This window comes from Pelophylax lessonae (assembly GCF_965119305.1).
Source record: "Pelophylax lessonae genome assembly, chromosome: 7".
NCBI classification, from domain to species: domain Eukaryota; kingdom Metazoa; phylum Chordata; class Amphibia; order Anura; family Ranidae; genus Pelophylax; species Pelophylax lessonae.
In genome coordinates this window covers 37,525,942-37,549,614 of record NC_138774.1, presented here as the reverse complement: position 1 = coordinate 37,549,614, position 23,673 = coordinate 37,525,942, and the positions used below count along the sequence as shown (strand labels likewise).

Below are 23,673 nucleotides of genomic sequence, written 5' to 3'. Positions count from 1 at the left end.
GTGGTGATGATGTGAGGGAGATGATGATAAGATGGTAGATGATGATGGAGAGATCATGAGATGAGAGATGATGAAGAGAGAATATTAGAGACAATAATGGAGAGATGAAAGATGATTTGTCAGAGATGACACGAGGGACGATGATAAGATGGTAGATGAGATATGATGAAATGATGATGAAGAGATGAGATGAGAGATGATGAAGATGATGATGAAGAAGAAGAGCTGAGATGGTGATGATGGAGAGACGAGATGAGAGATGATGAAGATGATGATGATGATGAGATGAGAGATGATGATGAAGAAGAAGAGCTGAGATGGTGATGATGAGAGGTGATGATGAGATGAGAGATGATGATGATGATGAAGAAGAAGAGCGGAGATGGTGATGATGATGATGAGATGAGAGATGATGATGAAGAGATGAGATGAGAGATGATGATGATGAAGAAGAGCTGAGATGGTGATGATGGAGAGATGAGATGATGATAATGATGATAGGAGAAGTGATGTTGGAGAGATGACATATGATGAGATGAGAGATGATGATATGAGAGATGATAACAGATCGTAGAGGAGTTGGGATAGGAAGAGATATAATGAGATGAGAGATGATGATGGAGAGATGATAGATGATATGTGAGAGATAATGATGATGATATGAGAGATAATGTGCAAGATATGACATGAGAGATGATGATGGAGAGATGACATATGATGAGATGAGAGATGATGTGTGAGAGAAGATGATGCGAGAGATGACATGAGAGATGATGACAGATGATAGAGGAGTTGGGATAGGATGAGACATAATGAGATGAGAGAGGACGATGAAGAGATGACATGAGAGATGATGATAAGATGGTAGATGAGATGTGATAGGATGAGATGAGGTATGAGAGGGGCCGAGGGGCTGTTGAATGCCTGAATACAGATACACCACTAGAAGGAGAATCTATGACTCTGGATGCAGGACAATCATGGAAATATAAAAATAAAATCAGCAGAATAAATTCCGAGTTCATCAAAACAAAGCGGTGTGAAAAGTCTCCCACGCTGGTTCTCTGTAGAAAGCAGCCACAACCTGAGTAGTAAAGTCCGTCCTTTCCCAGCATCTGACAGAGAATGAGTTTTGCTGTCTGTGGGGAAGCAGTGGCTTCTCTGCTGAGGTCTGACATGGCCCCTGCTGATTCACAGCTAGAACTCTCCAATCAACATTCAGCATGTGTTTTGTGGAACTATAAGTCTAACTTGGTAGGGGGTGTTTCAGACCTCTGCAGAGAGACCGCTGCTTCCATATAGAATACTGGCAGAGGACAGGCTTCCCTCCATCTGTCTGCAAAAAATAGAAAATATTCCATTTAAAGCATACACCCGCATGCTGCACTCATGTTTATAATAGCAACACCGTATACACGGGTACAGCACTGAGCATCCATTCATGTCAATGGCAGGCTGTATGCTGCACCTGGGCTGCCTGGCTGGAGGAAATACAACTGCAGGTATGCTGAATGGGCTCAGCTGGCCCGTATGCAAGAGCCTGTGGGGGGGGGGGGGGGGGGTAGTAAAACCAGGTGGTTGAGGCTCCATTCACAATTGTGGATTCCAAAGTCATGCGATTTCCATTGCAACTTTGGATGGATGCAACCTCGGCTGTTGACTTTGGCCTTGGCTGTTGCATTGAGAACATTAACTTGCGACTTTTAAGAGTTACATTGAAGTCTATGGCATTCAAGTCGCATGAAAGTCACTCCAAAGTAGTGCAGGAACCCCTTTAAGTCGCCTAGATTTGAATAGCTTTCATTGAAATACATGGGCTGCGACTTTGATGTCCAAGGTCGCATGACAAGTCGCACAAGTGTGAATAAACCCTGAGGCGCTGTTTTAACGCCCCCCCAGCTGACCCCCTGAACACGGTACAGCCACAGCAAGCCAGCATGTCACTTTGGATTGGCCGTTCCACCAACAAATAAAACTAATGCAGATCTATGGGGCCAACTTGCAAACGAACGAGCGATTGTGGCATGTTAGTACATAGATTGCCGGGTTAAATCAGACCGCCTGTCAAACAGCTCTGAAATGCATGGATCGCTTTTCAAAGTCAAGGCAGTCACTGCCACACTTGTGAACAAGCCCTTAAACACCTGCTGACCAGCCGCCGCGGTAGGTCGGCAGGTTCCCGCAAATCGACGTACCCGTACGGCAGTTCGCGGGAGCGATCCTGGGGGCGCGCCCCCATTCGCCAGCGGGGAAGCTGAGGCGCGGGGCCACGATTGCCACCAGGCACCCGTAATCGCTCCCCGTGGAGACAGAACAGCGGTCTGCTGTTGTAAACACAGCAGATCATTGTTCTATCACCAATAAACACAGAGCTCCTGTGTGCCTCCTATTCACAGGTCTCTGTGTTCATTCCATAAGCTCATCCCCCTCACAGCGAGAAAACACCCCCTAGGCTCACATTTAACCCTTTGATTACCCCTGATGTTATCCCCTTCCCTGCCAGTGTTATTTTTACAGTAACAGTGCATATTTATAGCACTGATTACTGTAGTAATGTCACTGGTAACCCCAAAAGTGTCAATTAGGTGTCCGATCTGTCCTCCGCAGTCCCGCTAAAAATCGCAGATCGCCGCCATTACTAGGAAAATAAATAAATAAATAAAAATGACATAATTCTTTCCCCTAGTTTGTAGACGTGATAACTTTTGCGCAAACCAATCAATAAACACTTATTGGGATTTTTTTTTACCAAAAATATGTAGCAGAAAACATATTGGCCTAAAAGGATGAAAAAAATTGACTTTTAAATTTTTTTTTGAGAATGTCATATAGCAGAAAGTGAAAAATATTTTTTTTTTTTTTTTTTTTTTTTCAGAATTGTCGCTCTTTTTTTGTTTATACTGCAAAAAAAAAAAAAAAAAAAAAAAAAAAAAAATCGCACAGGTGATCAAATACCACCAAAAGGAAAGCTCTATTTGTGGGGAAAAAAGTATCAATTTTATTTGGGTACAGCGTCGCACGACCATGCAATTATCAGTTAAAATAACGCAGTGCTGTATCGCAAAATATGGCCTGGTCATTATGGGGGAAAAAAACCTTCCGGTCCATAAGTGGTTAACCACTTGCCGACTGCCGCACGACTATATACTGCAGCGGTCAGCCCCTCCTGGGCAAAGTGACGTACCGGTACGTCGCTTGGCCACGAGCCTCTAGGGGGCAAGCGAGCGCCGCCGGAGGCGCGCTCCCACCCCCGCTCGTTCCCTGACATCCCCGCGGGAGTGACCGGCAGACCCGATGTCAGCCGGCCACTCGCGATCTCCCGCAGGAGAGGGAGAAAGGCAGGCGGCTGATGTAAACACAGCCGTCTGTCATTCTCACTGATGTAAGTGCAGAGACTGTACGATCCTGCTATGTAGGATCGTATGTCTCTGTGGTTACATCACTAGCCACGCCCCCCCACAGTTAGAATCACGCCCCTAGGGATACATTTAACCCCTTGATCACCAATAAAGTTAACCCCTTCCCTGCCAGTGTCATTTTTACAGTAACAGTGCATATTTATAGCACTGATTACTGCAGTAATGTCACTGGTACCCCCAAAGTGTCAAAATGTCAGTCAAGGGTCCGATCTGTCCGCCGCAATCCCAAAAAAAAAAAAAAAAATTGCAGATTGCCACCATTACTTGTTAAAATAAAATGAATAAAAATTACATAAATCTTTCCCGTAGTTAGTAGACGCAATAACTTTTGCGCAAACCAATCAAAATAAGTTTTTTGTGATTTTTTTCACCAAAAATATGTAGCAGAAAACAAATTGGCCTAAAATGTTAAAAAATTTTGATTTTTACATTTTATTTTGGAGAATTTCATATAAAAAAAATGTGAAAAATATTGTTATTTTTTCAAAATTGTCGGTCTTTTTTTGTCTAAAGCGCAAAAAGTAAAAATCGCACAGGTGATCAAATACCACCAAAAGAAAGCTCTGTTTGTGGGGAAAAAAAGAACATCAATTTCCTTTGGGTACAGCGTCGCACGTTTGCACAATTGTCCGTTAAAGTAACGCAGTGCCGAATCGCAAAATAGGGCCTGGTCTTTGAGCAGACAAATCCTCCGGGGCTTAAGTGGTTAAAAGGCAACAAAACACAGGCGACAAAAAGTGTCAAAAATGTCAGTCAAGAGTTAATCTGTCCGCCACAATGTCGCAGTCCCACAAAATCGCAGATTGCCGCCATTACTAGTTAAAAAAAAAAAAAATTAATAAAAATTACATAAATCTTTCCCATAGTTAGTAGACACAATAACTTTTGCGCAAACAAATCAAAATACACTTGCGATTTTTTTTTTTACCAAACATATGTAGCAGAAAACAAATTGGCCTATAATGTTTAAAAATGTTTTTGATTTTACGGGGGGGGGGTTGTGGGAGTGTCCAAGCTGACCTGGACTCCGAGGAAGTAGGATGAATAGTGCTGGCCATCTGACGGAGGACATCTAGTGGCAGAAAAAAAGTACTGCAGGGGAAATCTGTCAACTGAAGCTGAAAATTGCAGCAACAGCTGTATTTTAACATTTTTGGGTTTTACTTGGCTTTTCATTTTTCTATTTATGGCTGGAGCTCTGCTATGACTACACGTCTCAGGATCTGTATTTTATGAAAACTGCCAGCATGTCATAAAACATTTTTTTGCTGTTTCTTGTCCCCCCCCCCTCGTCATAACCTGGACTGCCCAGCCTGAGAATTTACAGCACAGTACGCAGGTTGGGGGAGGGGAGGGCGGCTTGTTGCTGCAGGCATTCTTATTAGCTGTATATAGTAGCCCGGTCTTCTTACACTTCTCTGCCTTGTAACATGTCTGTTTGTTGGTGTTTTGGTGTTTAGTCTGTGGTGACACACATGATCCTGCGCACACTGAGGACGGCACTGGAGGAGGAGAGACGGGGACACAAACCCAAAGCAGAGTCCAAGGATGACCAGGCGGAGGTGAGCCCTTCCTTCTCTATATACATCCTCCATATGGGAGGAACTTCTCTACCAGTCCTGGAAGGAAAAACTTCTTCCCTTTTATGTCTTTTACATGTTCTGTGTCATTTATAGTAAACCTTTTCCTGGGAGGAATATGGGGGCTGAACTGCTTCTGAAAATGCTGGTGGCCTGGCTGCTAGCCTTCTATACTTTCTGAGCCACCTACCCAGAGCAAGTACACAGATCAGAGAGAAATCAGGAGTCCTCATCGGCACGCCAAGTTAGGCTAGTTTGGGCTAGGTTCACATATATGCGTTTTTGAACCCGTATTTTCTTTATGCTTTTTTGTGCGTTTTGCTTTTTTTTTTTTTTTTTTCCCTCCATAACAAGCTGTGAATAGCTGGTTGGCGATCGTCTAACTGTAAATATACACTTCAGGGGTCTTCAAACTATGGCCCTCCAGTTTCAGGAACTACAATTCCCATCATGCCTAGTCATGTCTGTGCATGTCAGAGTTTTACAACGCCTCGGGCGATGTGTAGTTCCGTAACAGCTGGAGGGCCGTAGTTTGAGGATCCCTGCACTATATTACCAAAAGTATTGGGACGCCGGCCTCTACACACATGAACTTAAAGCCTCGTACACACGCAACGATTGTTGGCCGTGAATTTTTGGCCAACGTCCGATCGGCCGATTGTCGGCTTGTTAGTATGATGCTTCCGACTGCGACTTTTTGGCCGAACAAAATAGCTGGTGTGCAGGCTATAAAATTTTTGTTGGCCGTCAACAGAACGGCCGATTTTCCGTCAGTCAGTACAGATTTCGGCAGACAAAAATCTGATGAGCAAGACTGGGCATGCTCAGAGAAGAAAAAACACACGGAAAGTAAACCAGCACACGGCATCACTTCTGAAGTTGGTTTTTGTTGGCTGAGAAAATTCGTGTGCAGTCTAGAGCACATTCCAACCAACAAAACACTGGACAAAAGACGGCCAATCGGTCGGCCAACAATCGTTGCGTGTGTACGAGGCATTAGGCCCCTTTCACACTTGTCATGCAACTTTGGACATCAGAGTTGCACGACATGTCGTTCCCCATGTTTTCCAATGATACCCATTCATATATGCGCAACTTAAAGTTGCAGCAACTTCAAAGTAGTTCATGCACTACTTTGGTCTGACTTTCATGCAACTTCAGGGCCATAGACTTCAATGTTAACCCTCAGAAGTTGCATGAAAGTCATACCTGAATGTTTTACAATGCAACTTGTGTGCAACAGTTGTCCATTAAAGTCAAAGTCGTATCCAAGTTGTACCTATCCAAAGTTGCGTCAAAGTTGCGTCAAAGTTGCACTCTAAAGTCGGCGCAACTTTGAAGTCGTGCAAGTGTGAAAGGGGCCTTAAAGAGGAAGTAAACCCTCCTCAGGAAGTTGTACCTATAGGTAAGCCTATATTAAGGCTTACCTATAGGTACTGTAAATATCTCCTAAACATGCACCGTTTAGGAGATATTTACCTTTAATGCAGCCAGTGACGTCACTGGCGCATGAGCTCTGAAGGAACGGCAGATCGTGCCGTTCCTTCAGAGCCCTGTGCCGTGACCGTCGGCTCCCGCGCGCGTGCGCGGGAGTGACGTCACCGCGGCTCCGGCCAATCAGATGGCCGGATGCCGCGATCCCGGAAGACGGGCGACTATACATGTCGCCCGTCATACAGGTAAGCGGACGGCACGGCGGGGGCTCGTTCTAAGGTAAGTATTTCATAATGAGCTAGTATGCGATGCATACTAGCTCATTATGGGTTTCTCTTTCAGGATGTAAAGAAGAGATCATTTTTTTTTCTCAGTGTACAACCTCTTTAATGGCATCCCAGTCTTAAAGCGGAGTTCCACCCTGGGAATAGTTTTTTTTGATAAAAATACCCCCGGGACAGTCAGGGCTAGTGCATTCCACAATGGATAGCCTCTGATCTGTCCCGGGTTGCACTTACCTTTTAGGAGAAATACTTACCTTGAAAAAGTATTGTCCAGCGCTGCCATCTCAGGTGTGGGCAGCTTGAAGCCAGCGCGATCCTCTTCTGCGTCCTCTTCCGTCTTCTTCGGTCCCACGATGCCCTGCACCGGCCCCGACGTCACTTCCGGTGCCGCAGCGTCATCCCTGCACAGCTTCTGTGCGACAGAATTCTACTTCAGAAGTGATGTCATCTGTTGGATTGCTTTGTATGTGTTCTTTCATCTCTGAGCATGCCCAGTCTTGCTCTTAAGATTTTGTTCAGTCGAAATCTGTACTAATGAGACGAAAATTGGACGTGTTTTGACGGATGACAAAAATTTTATAGCCTGCACATCAGGATTTTGTTAGCCGAAAAGTCGGAGTCGGCTGTCAAAAGCACCATACTAACAATCCGAAAATCGGCAGATCGGTCGTCAGACGAAATTTCCCTTCAGATTTTCTTATCGTGTGTACGGGCCTTTAGCCTGGCCATACATGTTCAATCTTCTAGTTCAATTTGTCTTTAGATTTACCAAAAACCATATAATATGAGGTCAAAACTAAACACATTTCAATTGTATGCAATTAGGCAGGCCCTTGTACTACATAGTTTAGGGTAAATCTAAAGGAAATCTAACCACAAAAGTTGTATAGTGTGTATCCAGCTTAAATCTGAAGGAAATCTAACAATCTAAAGAATAATCGTAAAAGGGAATTGAACATGTATGGCCAACATTATTCTGTAGGGTTCAATATTGAGTTGGCCCACCCTTTGCAGCTATAACAGCTTCAACTCTTCTGGGAAGGCTGTCCACCATGTTTAGGAGTGTGTCTATGGGAATGTTTGACCATTCTTCCAGAGGCACATTTGTGAGGTCAGGCACTGATGTTGGATGAGAAGGCCTGGCTTGTAGTCTCCACTCTAATTCATCCCAAAGGTGTTCTATCGGGTTGAGGTCAGGACTCTGTGCAGGCCGGTCAAATTCCTCCACCCCAAACTCGCTCATCCATGTCTTTATTGACCTTGTTTGTGCACTGGTCCAAACCATTTAGTAGAGGGGGGATTATGGTGTGGGGTTGTTTTTCAGGGGTTGAGCTTGGCCCCTTAGTTCCAGTGAAGGGAACTCTTAAGGCGTCAGCATACCAAGACATTTTGGACAATTTCATGCTTCCAACTTTGTGGGAAGAGTTTGGGGATGGTCCCTTCCTGTTCCAACATGACCAAGCACCAGTGCATAAAGCAAGGTCCATAAAGACATGGATGAGCGAGTTTGGGGTTAAGGAACAATTAGGTTTTAATGGCGCCATTACGTAACTGCGCATGCACCCGCCCAGCCGAGCTTGTATGAGCTTTTCCGAGACCGGCAGGCGTTGGAACGGCGCATGCTCAGTTATGATGTTGGCCCGCAACCATTTTTTTTTTACGAGCATTGGCTGCCCGCAACGGGCATTTACGAGCAGCCCAATTAATGGGTGCTTGCCGGGACAATGTAAATTACCCGGGACAGGCTCCTATTTGCCGGGACTGTCCCTGCAAAAACGGGACAGTTGGCAAGTATGGCATCGTATACTAGCACATTATGTGAAACATATCTTAAAACTAAGCTGTTCCATCACCGCAATGTCAGCACTGCAGGTGCTTCCATCTTCACCCGTCTTGTTTCTGGGTGCGTGGACTCTGGCTGTGTGACTGGCCGGAGCCGCGACAACATCACTCCCGCGCATGCGCACAGAAGCCAGTCATTTAAGGCACAGGGCTCCTGAAGGAATGTCGGCCCGTGCCGTCCCTTCAGAGCGCGTGCGCCAGTGATGTCACTGGCTGCATGTAATGTAAATATCTCCTACATGGTGACCAATTAGGAGACTTTTACACTACCCATAGATAAGCCTTATTATAGGCTTACTTATAGGTAAAAGTCAGTAAAGGAAGATTACTTCCTCTTTAAAGTAGTTAATAACTGGCTAATTGTTTATGGGTGCGGGTCCACTGAAGTCTATTACACACAAAACACAATCTGCTGCTGGAAAAATAAAGTCCCTGACCCTTTCCAAAAATGCACCGGCTGAAAAATGCATAGATGTCAACGTGTGCCAAAGGAAACTGTTAAATGGACTGTAGTGCGTTTCTGCAAATCGCAAAATGCAATAAAAAGTGCATAGATGTAAACCTAGACTTAGTGTAGGTTCACACTGAGGCGGGTTTGAAATTGCGCGAGCTCACCTGAAGGTCCGGTTCACACTTATGCGATGCGGGAAGGCTGCAAATCCGCAGCCTTCCCGCATCGCACACGCACCCCCGGCAGTTCACACTGCCATATGCGATACGCTGGGGGTGTCAATGTAATCTTAACGACACCCCCAGTTTGATCGCATATCGCAGTGCGATCTTGCAGTTCGCACAGGATCGGATCGCACAAGTGTGAACCGCTGTGCGATCCGATCCTGATGCGGCTGCCAAAAAGGGTCCTGTGCGAGTTTGCTGCGGGTGCGGGTGCGAATTTAGCCATACAAAGTGTATGGCTAAACTCGCACCGCACAGCCGATCGCATGTAATGAAGGAGCAGTGCGCTCCGACATTACATGCGAACCCCGCACTCGCATAAGTGTGAACCGGGGCGAACTCGCACGATTTGAAACTGGCATTTTCAGTCTGACTTAGGGGGGCGATTTCACAGACACCTGTGCAGGAACATTGAAATCGTCCCCCCCCCCCCCCCAAATTTGCCAAAAGTAGTGCAGAAACGACTTTTGGGAATTGGTGCGGCACCGCAATTTTGGTTGTCACACTGATTCGGTGCAGTGCCATTGCCGGCATTAGGCTCCGATTTGACATGTCAAATCAGTCCAATGTGAAAGTGGGCTTAAAACAGTATTAGACCCGAAACCAAACATTTATTATATTGCAGCTTACCATGGCTGCGTTTGTTTTCTTTTTTTAGGCTCTATTTTCATGTAGTGATCCAGCCAGCAAGTCTGATGTTTTTTTTCAAAAGTACAAGCTCTCCTGCAGATGCATCAGTTACAGAAATGAGACAAACCATTTACCACTGGCAGAGGTTGCTTACCATGCTCAGCTTTTATTTATTCATGCAGGATCTTTATCCCAAAAGAAAAAAATAAATTTTCCTGTAACTGATCATAAAGTGTGAGCTTGAGTTTGGCTTCAGCTTGTTAGTGTATCTAAATCTGCTAGTACATTTACCATTACTGCCCCCCTTACGGGCAATGTTGCTGTGCCTCCTGTTCTCATTTATCCAGAGTGGGGGCACTCTAATACCATGAAGTGTCTCACTAGCCACATCACCCGGTGAAAACAGAGAGGAAGAAGAGCCTGAAAAAAGAAAACAAATGCAACCACCAAATTTAATGATTGGCAAGCTGCAATTTAACCACTTAAGCCCCGGAAGATTTTACCCCCATTCCGACCAGGGGGTATTTTGCGATTCGGCACTGCGTGACTTTAACGGACAATTGCGCGGTCGTGCGACGCTGTACCTAAACGAATTTGGCGTCCTTTTTTTCCCACAAACAGAGCTTTCTTTTGGTGGTATTTGATCACCTGTGCGATTTTTTGATCACGCGCTATAAACAAAAAAAGAGCGTCAATTTTGCAAAAATAGCAATATTTTTCACATTTTTTTATATGAAATTCCCCCAAAAAAAAATGTAAAAATCAAAATTTTTTTACTTTTTCGGCCAATTTGTTTTATGCTACGTATGTTTGGTAAAAAAAAAAAAAAAAAAAAAAAAAAAAAAAAAAAAAAAAAATCGCAAAAAGCGTATTTTGATTGGTTTGCGCAAAAGTTATCGCGTTTACTAACAAAGGGAAAGATTTCTGTCATTTTTGTTGTTTTTTTTTTTAACGTGTAATGGCGGCGATCTGCGATTTTTTTTGCGGTACTGCGACATTGGGGCGGACAGATCGGACCCTTGACTGACATTTTTGACACTTTTGGGGTTACCAGTGACATTTCTACAGTAATCAGTGCTATATATATGCACTGTTACTGTAAAAATACACTGGTAGTGAAGGGGTTAACTTTATTTGGGAGGGAGGGGCTGTGTGTATCCCTAGGGGCGTGCTTTCTACTGTGATTGGCTGGGGCTTGAGCTGTATGGACACTGATCAACGGATCTACATACTAGATCCGAGTGATCAGTATCCTAACAGCAAGGAGAATGACAGGTGGCTTGTTTACACAAGCTGCCTGACATTCTCCCTCTCCCCCGCCGATCGCCGAGTGACCGGCGGACATCGGGTCCGCCGGTCACACGCGCGGGGGGGTCCGTGACCACGCGGGAGCGCGCCTCCGGGGGCGCGCGCTCGCTCCCTAGACCCTCACAGGCTAGTGACGTAGCCCTACGTCACTTTGCCTGTGAGGGGCTGACTGCCGACGTAGATCGGCGTTAGGCAGTCGGCAAGTGGTTAATACATTTTTTTCTTTGGGTTAAATACTGCCTTAAGCTGCTCATACATTATATGAAGTCCTGATGAACCGGGTGACATTAAGGCTCATTGGCATTTGCAGCCTCCTGTGCCACTAGGTTTGCCACCTCATCCCTTTATACCAGGACACATATTAATTACCGTACACAGGTTCTGAGGCTGATTAAGGTGGTAAATAAACAAATTGAGTGCCTTATGTGCATTATATTGGCCTCAGAATGTAATTAATATGTGTCCTGGTTTAAAGGGATGAGGTGGCAACCCTATGTGCCACCCCCTCTGAAAAACGATTTAGTGTGCCAAGGCTATAAATACACCTTTTTGCTTGTAACTTCCTTACAAGATCTTTATTGGACAGCATACCTGCGGCTGCAGAGCCTTTCTCCTGAGCTCTGCACAGCATGACTCACACACAACTGACTCCATCCCTATCAATGAGAGTCCATCACCTGACCTACAGCCTTTCCAATTAGCTAATGAAGACGTTAGGTTGGCGATACACAGACTGATCTTATAATGGTATGTAACCTCCAACAAGGAGATTCTCTTATTTCTGGTCTGTTCACTATACCATTAAAAGTGTCCCATTATATCTGTTCAGTTAGTGCACACTAATACCTGTTGATCCTGCCCAGAAATCCAGTGAGCACTTACAGTGCCTTGAAAAAGTATTCATACCCCTTGAAATTTTCTACATTTTGCCAACCAAAAACGTAATTGTATTTTATTGGGATTTTATGTGATAGACCAACACAAAGTGGCACATAATTGTGAAGTGGAAGGAAAATGATGAATGGTTTTCAAAATTGTTTACAAATAAGTATGTGAAAAGTGTGGCTTGCATTAGTATTCACCCCCCTGAGTCAATACTTTGTAGAACCGCCTTTCCCTGAAATTACAGCTGCAAGTCTTTTTGGGGATGTCTCTACCAGCTTTGCACATCTAGAGAGGGACATTTATGCCCATTCTTCTTTGCAAAATATCTCAAGCTCTGTCAGATTGGATGGAGAACGTCTGTGAACAGAAATTTTCAGGTCTTGCCACAGATTCTCAATTGGATTTAGGTCTGGGCCATTCTAACACATAAATATGCTTTGATCTAAACCATTCCTTTGTAGCTCTGGCTGGATGTTAAGGTTTCTTTCACACGGTCCGCCTCCGTAGGCGGATCCGTGCTGCTCAGCAGGGGACCTCAACACAGATCCCCGCTGAGCAGGAAGGTGACTTCTCCCTCTCCGCTCTGTGTGCAGGGAGGGAGGTGTGAGAGCCCCGTGCATCTCTATGGGGGAATCGGATGAGAGCGGACCGCCTGTCCGCTCTCATCCGATCCGCTGGATGGATGGAAAATAGGGTTTCCATCCGTCCAGATTTCACGGACAGGATCGGATGCGGATGGCAGCGGACATGTCTCCGCTGACATCCGCTGCCCCACAGGGATGCATGGAGGATCCGATCAGATCCGCCTAAAAAACTGACAGGCGGATCTGATGGGAGCGCTTGTGTGAAAGGACCCTTAGGGTCGTTGTCCTGCTGGAAGGTGAACCTCCGCCCCAGTCTCAAGTCTTTTGCAGACTCTTAACATGTTTTCTTCTAATTGGCCATACAGACTATACAATTGTCTTTAGATTTTTTACTTTAGATTTACCAAAACCATATAATATGAGGTCAAATCTAAACACTTTCAATTTGTATGCAATCAGGCAGGCCCTTGCACTACATAGTTGAAGGAAAATCCAAAGGAAATTGAGCAACAAAAGTTGTATAGTGTATAGTTGTATATAACTTAAGATTGCCCTGTATTTAGCTCCATCCATCTTCCCATCAACTCTGACCGGCTTCCCTGTCCCTGTGAAGAAAATCATCCCCACACCAGGATACTGCCACCACCATGTTTCACAGTGGAGATGGTGTGTTCAGGGTGATGTGCAGTGTTAGTTTTCCACCACACATAGCATTTTGCTTTTAGACCAAAAAGTACAATTTTTGGTCTCATCTGACCAGAGCACCTTCTTCCACATGTTTGCTGTGTCCCCCACATGGCTTCTCACAAACTGCAAACTGGACTTCTTATGGCTTTCTTCTTGTCACTCTTCCATAATGGGCAGATTTGTGGAGTGCGTGACTAATAGTTGTCCTGTGGACAGATTCTCCCACCTGAGCTGTGGATCTCTGCGGCTCCTCCAGAGTTACCATGGGCCTCTTGGCTCCTTCTCTTATTAATGCTCTCCTTGCCGGGCCGGTCAGTTTAGGTGGACGGCCATGTCTTGGTAGGTTTGCAGTTGTGCCATACTCTTTCCATTTTCCAATGATGGATTGAACAGCGCTCCGGGAGATGTTCAAAGCTTGGGATATTTTATTTATAACCTAACCCTGCTCTAAACTTCTCCACAACTTTATCTCTGACCTGTCTGGTGTGTTCCTTGGCCTTCATGATGCTGTTTGCTCACTTATGGGCCATACACACTAGAAGATTTTCTGAAGACTTTTTCCTTTAGACTTACCAAAACCATATAATATGAGGTCAAACCTAAACACTTTCAATTTGTATGCAATCTGGCAGGCCCTTGTACTACATCGAAAAAGGTAAATCTGAAGGAAATCTACCAACAAAAGTTGGATAGTGTGTATCCAGCTTAAGGTTCTCTAACAAACCACCGAGGGTTCACAGAACAGCTGTATTTATACTGAGATTAAATTACACACAGGTGTACTCTATTTTACTTTTTTAGGTGACTTCTAAAGGCAATTGGTTCCACTGGATTTTAATTAGGCCCCTTTCACACTTGTACCATCTGACAGTCATGACTTTAAGCAATGGCTGTGTAATCTTGAGGTCTATATGGACATCAAGTCGCATCAAAGCCAGACCAAAGTAGTGCAGGGACTACTTTAAAGTCGCACAGATATGAATGGTACTCATTGGAAATCATGGGTTACGACATGTCAGGAGACTTTGCAGTTCCGAGTCGCACAAGTATGACTTGTCCTGCTACGGCCATTTTATTCTACAGGGTCTATCAGCCAACCAATGTGCCCATTAATGCCTGTGAATCTCCATCCTCCCATTGTGACCTGTCCATTAAACCCTTCACCACCTCCTCCCTCTGTGTATGACCTGTATGCGCTGTACCGAGTGTAACATTATGACTCTCCATGGTTTAACCCAGTGCTCCCCAACCTTTTTATCGCAGCGGACCGGTCAACGTTTGATAATTTTTCCGTAACCTGCTGAGGGGGGAAGACGTCAATGCAAAGTGCCCACAGCGTGCCCCCAATCAATGCAGAGTGCCCACAGCGTGCCCCCAATCAATGCAGAGTGCCCACAGCGTGCCCCCAATCAATGCAGAGCGCCCACAGCATGCCCCCAATCAATGCAGAGCGCCCACAGCGTGCCCCCAATCAATGCAGAGCGACCACAGCGTGCCCCCAATCAATGCAGAGCGACCACAGCGTGCCCCCAATCAATGCAGAGTGCCCACAGCGTGCCCCCAATCAATGCAGAGTGCCCACAGCGTGCCCCCAATCAATGCAGAGCGACCACAGCATGCCCCCAATCAATGCAGAGTGCCCACAGCGTGCCCCCAATCAATGCAGAGTGCCCACAGCGTGCCCCCAATCAATGCAGAGTGCCCACAGCGTGCCCCCAATCAATGCAGAGTGCCCACAGCGTGCCCACAATCAATGCACAGTGACCTGTGCACTTACCTAATTTGCAGCGGCAGCTTCTCCTTAGTCTCCCCGCATCTCCTCAAGTCCTCCCTCCTCCTTGGCCAATGGCATGGGTTAGCCTTTCGGCCAATCAGGAAATGGATCTCGGACCCGCTTCCTGATTGGCCAGGAGGAGGATCTGTGTGACAATAGCGAATATTCATTCGCTATTGTCACACAAATGGGTGGGTTCAGGGTGCACTGCTCTGCGCCCCGGATCCACCCTTTTCTGAAAATTTTTTTTTTTTCTAAAATGGAAATAATGTAATGTTCTTTGGGCAGACCAGTAGATGCCATCTGATCCACGGACCGGTACCGGTCCACGGCCCGGGGGTTGGGGATCACTGGTTTAACCTCTTCAAAGTCAGCATGTGTCTTAATTTCCAAGAAATCTGGGAGATCGGCTTGGGGTGCCTACTTTCCAGATGAGCGTCAATTTTGAGGGGTTCGTCCTGTTCCAAGAATGGCACCTGGTTGGGTGGTGGTGTAGGATGTCAAGGGTTAAATATCTTTCCAGGAGGAAGATCTCTTCCCTGACCTCAACAGCCCTCTGAAAAGCAATCTTCCAATTTTAGAGGGCAGGTGACATTTTTTTTTCCCCCCCAATATATAGTAAAAGAAAAAACAGTGGTTAATAAATACCACCAAAAGAAAGTTCTGTCTGCCAAAAAAAAAAAGATATAAAGTGATTTTTGGGTACAGTGTTGCATGACAGAGCAATTGTCAGTCAAACTATCACAGCACTGAAAAGTTAGGTACACCTTGCTAGTACCCCCTTTTGCCTTTAGAACTGCCTTCATTCTTTGTGGCATAGATTTAACAAGGTGTTGGAAACATTCCTCAGAGATTTTGGTCCCTAGTGACATGATAGCATCACACAGTTGCTGCAGATTTGTCGGCTGCACATCCATGATGCCAATCTCCCGTTCCACCACATCCCAAAGGTGCTCTATTGGATGAGATGTGGTGAGTGTGGAGGCCATTGGAGTACAGTGACCTCATTGTCATGGTGAAGAAACCAGTGGTGAGATGATTGGAGCTTTGTGACATGGTGCATTATCCTGCTGGAAGGAGCCATCAGAAGATGGGGACACTGTAGTCATAAAGGGATGGACATGGTCAGCAACAATACTCAGGTAGGACGTGGGGTTTAATTGATGCTCAATTGATACTAAGGGGCCCAAAGTGTGCCAAGAAAATATCCCCTACACCATTACCCCACCACCACCAGCCTGAACCATTGATACAAGGCAGGATGGATCCATGCTTTCATGTTTACGCCAAATTCTGCCCCCACCATCTGAATGTCGCATCTGGAATTGAGACTCATCAGACCAGGCAACGTTTTCCCAATCTTCTATTGTCCAATGTTGGTGAGCCTGTGCCAATTGTAGCCTCAGTTTCCTGTTCTTAGCTGAGAGGAATGGCACTGGGTGTGGTCTTCTGCTGCTTCTTCTGTAGCCCATGTGCTTCAAGGTTCAATGTGTTGTGCATTCAAAAGATGTATTCTGCATACCTTGGTTGTAAACGAGTGGTTTTTTGAGTTACTGTTGCCTTTTTATCTGGAACCAGTCTGCCCATTCTCCTCTGACATCAAAAAGGCATTTTCCTCCACACAACTGCTGCTCACTGGATATTTTCTTTTTGGATCGTTTTTGAAATACCCAGACCAGCCCGTCTGACACCAACAACCATGCTACATTCAAAGTCACTTCAATCCCCTTTCTTCCCCATTCTGATGCTCAGTTTGAACTATAGCAAGTCGTCTTCACCATGTCTAGATACCTAAATGCACCGAGTTGCTGCCATGTGATTGGCTGATTAGCGATTTTTGTGTTACCAAGCAATTAAACAGATATACCTAATGAAGTGGCCGGCGAGTGTACAGACTGGTACTTAAAGTAGAACTATAAGCAAAATGTTTTTTTATTCATTTTGGATTGGGTAAGGGAGGGTTATAACCCCTGTCAGATTCCCCCCCATTTTTTGTCCCATTTCGGAGATCTACCTTCACTTCCTGTCCCCATAGCCAAATAGGAAGTGAGTGGAAATCCCTGCAACCTAAGGGAATCCCTTGGGGACCCCCCAGATCACCAGAACTAGTGTCCCCATTGGAAGTTTTCTCCTCTATTACTTTTCTGGGGACAACCCAAAATTTGGGATTTTCTTTTACTTTTACTTTCATTGATAATGGTAAACGGGACAAATGGAGAGGGTGAAGCTTCCTAAAGCGGGCACAGACAGCAATAAAAACCTTACAGATGTTCCAATCCTCCTCCACTCTATCCAAAACGTAAAAAAAAAAAAAAAAGTTTTGCCTATATGTTAAAGCCCAACTCCGGGCAAAAAAAAAAAGAAAGCTGTCCCATGCAGTAGGACTGTGCACCGCACTGCACGGGTCAACTGCTTGTTTTTTTTTTAGGCCGGGGATTGGAGAACAGAGTTAGACTTACCTAATCCTGCTGCCCCCCTACGGTCTAGTGGTCTTGTGCAGTGGACTGTTCCTGACCTCATCACACCCACGGAGCTTCTTTGGACGTGAGGACGTCAGGAACAGTCCACCACTGGACCGTAGGGGAGCTCTGTTTGCAGGTGGAGCGGAGGATCAGCTGAGTATAAGCTTTCTCCAATCCTCTAGACCAGGGCTTCCCAAACTTTTTTGGGCTGAGACCCACTTCTGAATACAGTTATTTTTCAGGACCCACTAGCTTGTAATTGAATATTGTAAAGCGCTACAGAATTTGTTGGCGCTATATAAATGCAAATAATAATAATAATGTATATTTTAAAAGGAGGGGGATGTTAAATTAAAAATATCAATTTACTACTTTCAATTTATTATTGAATACACTTGCCAGATGTTGTAAGTGAGGGGTCAGAAACCTGTGGCATGTATAAGCAGAGTTGTAAGTAATCAGCACCCTCATAGACAGTATAAGGCAGGCAGAGGACAGAAATCAACCACCCCAGGGCAGTGATCAGCAGGCTATATTGCCCTCACTCTCCTTCCTCTCCCAGCGGTCCACAGTGAAGGTGGTGCCCCTGTTTGCCCTCTCTAGGGGCCAGCACACCTCACCCAAAGTCTCCATGATGAGGAGATCTATGCTGGTCTTGGGGTCCTGGCTCTTCTCCTTCAGATCCTCTACTGGGGTCACAGAAGCTGCCATGAACTCCTGATACCATCGGGCCACCTGGTCCTCCTATGACACCGAGGCTGCTGTCTCTGCCCGCTATATCACTGATGCAAGTATCCTACTCAGGAGAAATGCAGACCAGCCTTCATAAACTGCGTGGGCGGGGTCCTGAATCCATCGCGATTTGACTGCTCTGGCTCTCTGCAATTTGTGCGGGGGCTCGCACTGCTCTCAGTGATTTCTGGCTCAGCGTGACCCACTCAAATGCAGTTCGCGATCCACCAGTGGGTCCCGACCCACAGTTTGGGAACTCCTGCTCTAGACAAAAAGGAGTGAGCACCTCTGTCAGCCCGGGCATTGAAAATGGGTAGTGGATGGGTATTCCAGCATGACAATGACCCAAAACACACGGCCAAGGCAACAAAGGATGGCTCAAGAAGAAGCACATTAAGGTCCTGGAGTGGCCTAGCCAGTCTCCAGACCTTAATCCTATAGAAAATATGTGGAGGGAGCTGAAGGTTCGAGTTACCAAATGCCAGCCTCAAATCCTTAATGACTTGGACAGAAACTGCAAAGAGGAGTGGGACAAAATCCCTCCTGAGATGTGTGCAAACCTGGTGGCCAACTACAAGAAATAGAAAAAGAGAGAGAGGGTTCTGCGCTAAGGATAATAGGAACGGCTGCAGCCTCCCTCGAAATATAACCAAAGGTTATATAGATTATTAGTGGAAACGGGAGGGATAATGGTGCTGCCTAGGGAGATATGGGCCAATATATATATAAATCCCTGTGGGATTGGAGTGCTCGTACCATATAGTGTAATTCCGTTTTAAAAAGCATTGTAAGCAAAGTACAAGGTACTCACATAGGTAAAAACACATCAAATGAGATGGAACAACCACCGGAACGCAGTTCACGTTCCAAAGGCCGGAACCAGAAGTGACCTAATGGCGCTCTATGCGTTTCGTCATTAGACGTCATCAGAAGCCAAAGAAGGCTTTTGATAACATCTGATGATGAAATGCGTAGAGCACCATTGCATGCATTTTACATGCATTTTATATCAGCGGGATCACGAGCACTCCAATCCCACCGGGTTTTTCCAATTGTTTGGGACCAGCACGCTCATGGACTCTCTCACCTGGCTTATATATATATATATATATATATATATATATATATACACACACATACATACATACATACATACATACATACATACATACACACACATGCATGGATTCAGAGAACTTTTTAATTTACTTTACTGGATTACCTTTGTGACTCACCACTGTCATATTTATTTATTTATTTATTTATTTATTTATGTGTGGTTTACCACATCACCACTTGGTCACTTTATTATTTATTGCACCTTATGTGTTTTTTTTTGTGACATATTTGCTAACGTGCTTGTTTAATTTTGACTGGTATATACAGCACTCAGTCACTTATGATTGCACTTTGATATATTCACTTATAATCAAGTAATCATTTTATTGGCGTTTATCTGCTTTTTTTATGTGTTATTTGTATGCACCTTTAAGTATTTTTGGATTTTACAGTCACATTTAAATATTCTCACTTATTGATTTTTTTTATCAGATCTTCAACACTTTCTTTCATATATACACCATTTTTTGAGGTGTTTATATATATATATATATATATATATATATATATATATATATATATATGAAGATGTGGTAGATCTAATAAAAATCAATACATAAAAATGTCTGTAAAAGACATAAAAGTGTGTGTGTATATATATATATATATATATATATATATATATATATATATATATATATATATATATATATTGTGACAGGAAGTCAGCTAAATCTGGGAATGTAGTCACAGGAAGGAGATACATTTCCACCTGATTTAGAAAGTCCATTAATTAATTTAGGGTGTTGGCTACAGAGCTAGCCAGCAGGAAGTGGAAAGGCCTTCACCTGTTCAGAATGAGGGAGTTAAGGCTCTATAATTTGTTCAGAGAAAGTCCTATTGTTTGCTGCCTCCTGTCGCCGTGTGGGCTGGGAGAGGAAGGCAGACATACGTGTACCTCCCGACGCCGTGTGGGCATGGGAGAAGGACTGCTGCCTCCTGTCGCCGTGTGGGCTGGGAGAGGGGGACAGTCGGATGTGTGCCTCCCGACAAGCTGGTGAGCATGGGAGAAGACCCCCTACAGCGATGTGAAGCTAAGGAGGGTAACCACGAGTGAAGACGTCTCAAAGGTGAGAAGACAAAGTGTTCCATGTGAAGAGTGTGAAGAGTAAAGGGACCTGTTAAATGAACTGTGTTCAATGTGAAGAATCTGAAGAGTAAAGGATCCTGTTATAAATGAACATGTGCTGTGTGAAAGAAAACAAAGGGACATGTTCAATGGACAATGTTTGTGCTGTGTGAAAAGCAAACAAATGGACATTTGAGTGTCTGCTGTAGGATCAGCAGTGTCGGCCCAACAGTAGGTTGGGAAGACTTCTTAGGTAGGTTCCAGCGTGAGAAGGTAGCCGCCCACAGAGGCAAGGATTTATTTTGTCTTTTATTTTATTTTGGCTGTTTTGACGCTTGCAATTGTGTGAAGTAAATTGCATGAATAAATCAGTCTTGTTTTCAACCTCTGCTCGGCTATCTCTCTGTGAAAACGCACCCCCAAAGGGGTCATCTACGCCTACCACCGAGCTAATCCCTCACATATGGTGGAGGTATGCAGTGGGCAGAAGCAGCAAGATCCCTGCAAGGAAGTGCAAATGTTTGATGAACTTTATCTGGTGCATGAGATTGCACAATCTATGTGTGCAGGAGAGAAGATCCTGACAGAAAAAAAAAAAGTGTTTTAAAGAGACAGCGGTCTCAAAATTATTTGGTGAACTTTGTTGTGTCTGGTGCAAGTGACTGCACAAACTGTGTGTGCAGGAAAAGAGATCTTGCAAGAGAGAGAGAAAAACTACATGTGTTAAAGAGACAGTGGTCTGAAAATTTTTTGCTGGACTGTGAAAAATTTGTTCGTGGAGTTATTGAAGATGGGGCGTTCAAAACGCCTGAAGAATGCAAAGATAGATGAAATGAGAGACCGGATTCTATGGATGGAGGGGATGTTGCCGTCTGAACCAGCCCCATCCATGCCTAAAGAGAGTCTACTAAAGAGGAAGGTTGTTGTCCCTAGCAACACTGATGAAACCGCTATGGAGACGCAGTGTGCTCAGATGAAAAGTAAACTCAAAATGGAGGAGATGTTGAAACATCTGATTATATCAAATGCAGCTCAACAGCAAGCAAATGCAGCTCAACAGCAGGCAAATGCGGATTTTCAGCAGAGCTTTGCAGCTCAACAAAAGGCTCATCAAGAGAGCATGGCAGGCTGGAAACAGAGACGCCAGCAGCCAATGGAGGCCATCGGTTTGGAGGAAACCGAGTATGTGTGCAGGGCTGAGTTGGATGCCTTGCAACGGAAAATGGAAGAAAAGGAACAAGCCTTGGAATTGCTTAAAATGGAGCATAGAAACTTGCAGGAAATGAATGAACTACTCAAGTCTCATGTGTTATAGTGGGAAGAATCCACTGCTCTTCTTTTGGTCGAGTTGCAAAAACGCAGAGAGACTATAATGGAGAAAGATACCATCCTCATGGAAAAGGAAAGTGAAATTCAGACTTTGCAGAAGCAAAGTATGGCTGATATGTTGGAGTTGCGTAATCAGCTGGAAAAAAGTCTTCAGTGTTTGGAAGTTACAAAAATAGACCTGCAGGAGTCGCAGGAACAGAATGTCGCTCTGAAAGCGACATTGTCTCTCAGCGACAAAGAGAAAAGTGAAAGAGAGGCTAAATTACTGAGTACTGTGTATGAGCTCACTACTTTGAGCAATGTGGTAGATGAATGGCGTGCGGACTGTGAAAGTTGGAAAGATGAAGCCCAACGTGTCCAGCAGCAGTTAAAGGAGAAAGAAGCCTGTGTGGCAGAATTACATTCTTATTCCCAGATGCTAGCCAATGAGGTGAAGGCTCTTATGCAGGGAAAAGAAGATTGTGAACATAAGAGGGAAAAAGTAGAGGCACAGCTTCTGGAATCGCAAGTCAAGGTGTCAGAAGGTGACCGATTGTGTGCTAAGCTGTCAGAGAAGGCAAACCGACTGCAGGTTGAGTTGGACAATGTTACAAATCAGCTTTCTCAAGCAGACAGCAAATCTAGAGAAATTGCGGAAGATTTTTCTATCTTGGAATCGCAGCTGCAAGACACGCAGGAACTCTTACAGGAAGAGAGGTGTCAAAGGCTGAGTTTTAGCACAAAGCTCAAACAAATGGAAGATGAGAAAAATGGCTTCCTGGAACAATTAAAAGAGGAGGCGGAAGCAAAGAAAAACCTATCAGAGCAAGTCGCAACATTGCAAGCTCAGATAGCGGATATGAAAAAACGCATGGAAGAAAGCGTTGGTTCATTACAGTGTGTTGAAGATGTGAAAAAGAAGTTTGATCAGATGCTTGGTGAAGAGAAGACTGTGTCTGCAAAATATGCAGAAGAACGCGCACGTGCAGAAACGGAGGTGCGTGATAACGAGAGCAAAGCCCTGTTCTTGGCTCGCTCTTTGGAGGAAGCTCTAGAGTGTAAGGCTGAACTAGAAAGTGTTAAACAGCTGCGTACAGAAATGGAAGAATTGGTCAGCTCCAAGGATGATGTTGTGAAAAGCGTTCAGGAGCTAGAAAAGTCTAAGCGAGCCTTAGAACAGCAAGTAGAAGAGATGAAGATTCCGTTGCAGGAACTGGAAGAGGAATTCCAGGCAACAGAGGATCTGTCCCAAAGAGGGGATAGTGTGCCTGATGCAGTTTTTAAAAGGATCAGTGTTTTGGGGTCTGTCCTGAGTGAGCCTCAGAAATGTGATGACATGTGGCTTGAATCACCCCTTTGGAATAAACCGTTCCTTCAAAAACTTCAAGCATTGGAAAATGTATCATTAGAGCTTCAGCAAACAAAGGAGCTGAGTAAGAAATGTGGTGATTTCTCAGTTCAGGCTGAAAACCTAGTGGAGAAAACTAAGGCTGTTGGTGAAAACGTGAAGCAAATGAATAAGTGCCTTTCAGGGAGTGTTTCCAAAATGGAACTGGTGAAAGACTGGTGGCAGAAGTTTGATCGTGATCTTGAGATGCATTCCATGTGGAATTCAGATAGAGAAAAAGAACTAGGTGACCTTGAGCGGTCAAATAGTTCAGCAGAAAGTGCATTGAAGAAACCTGTAAAAGAATGTGTTGCAGTTCCATGCTTCTTCACTGATGCAGAGAGGAGGTCTATAATGGATACCACCCAGATCGCTGGGTTCAACTGTGTTGTTGCCTTTGACCCCTATGTTGGTGGAAGGAAAGTTGATGATGTTCTGGTTGGCTACTTCTGTGAAGAGTTTGGCAAGAAATATAAACTGAATATCAAATCAAA

At 44.7% G+C, this 23,673-nt stretch overlaps 1 protein-coding gene across 1 annotated transcript in view; it reads left to right on the top strand.

Moving 5' to 3' along the window:
- Nucleotides 1–23,673, top strand: part of RGL2 (ral guanine nucleotide dissociation stimulator like 2) — a 121,232-nt gene that overhangs the window by 5,779 nt on the left and 91,780 nt on the right. Inside the window, exon 2 of the mRNA XM_082262565.1 lies at nt 4,880–4,981. Within this exon, the coding sequence (XP_082118691.1) occupies nt 4,895–4,981 (87 nt within the window). The 5' untranslated portion in view covers nt 4,880–4,894. The remainder of the gene's footprint in view (nt 1–4,879; nt 4,982–23,673) is intronic.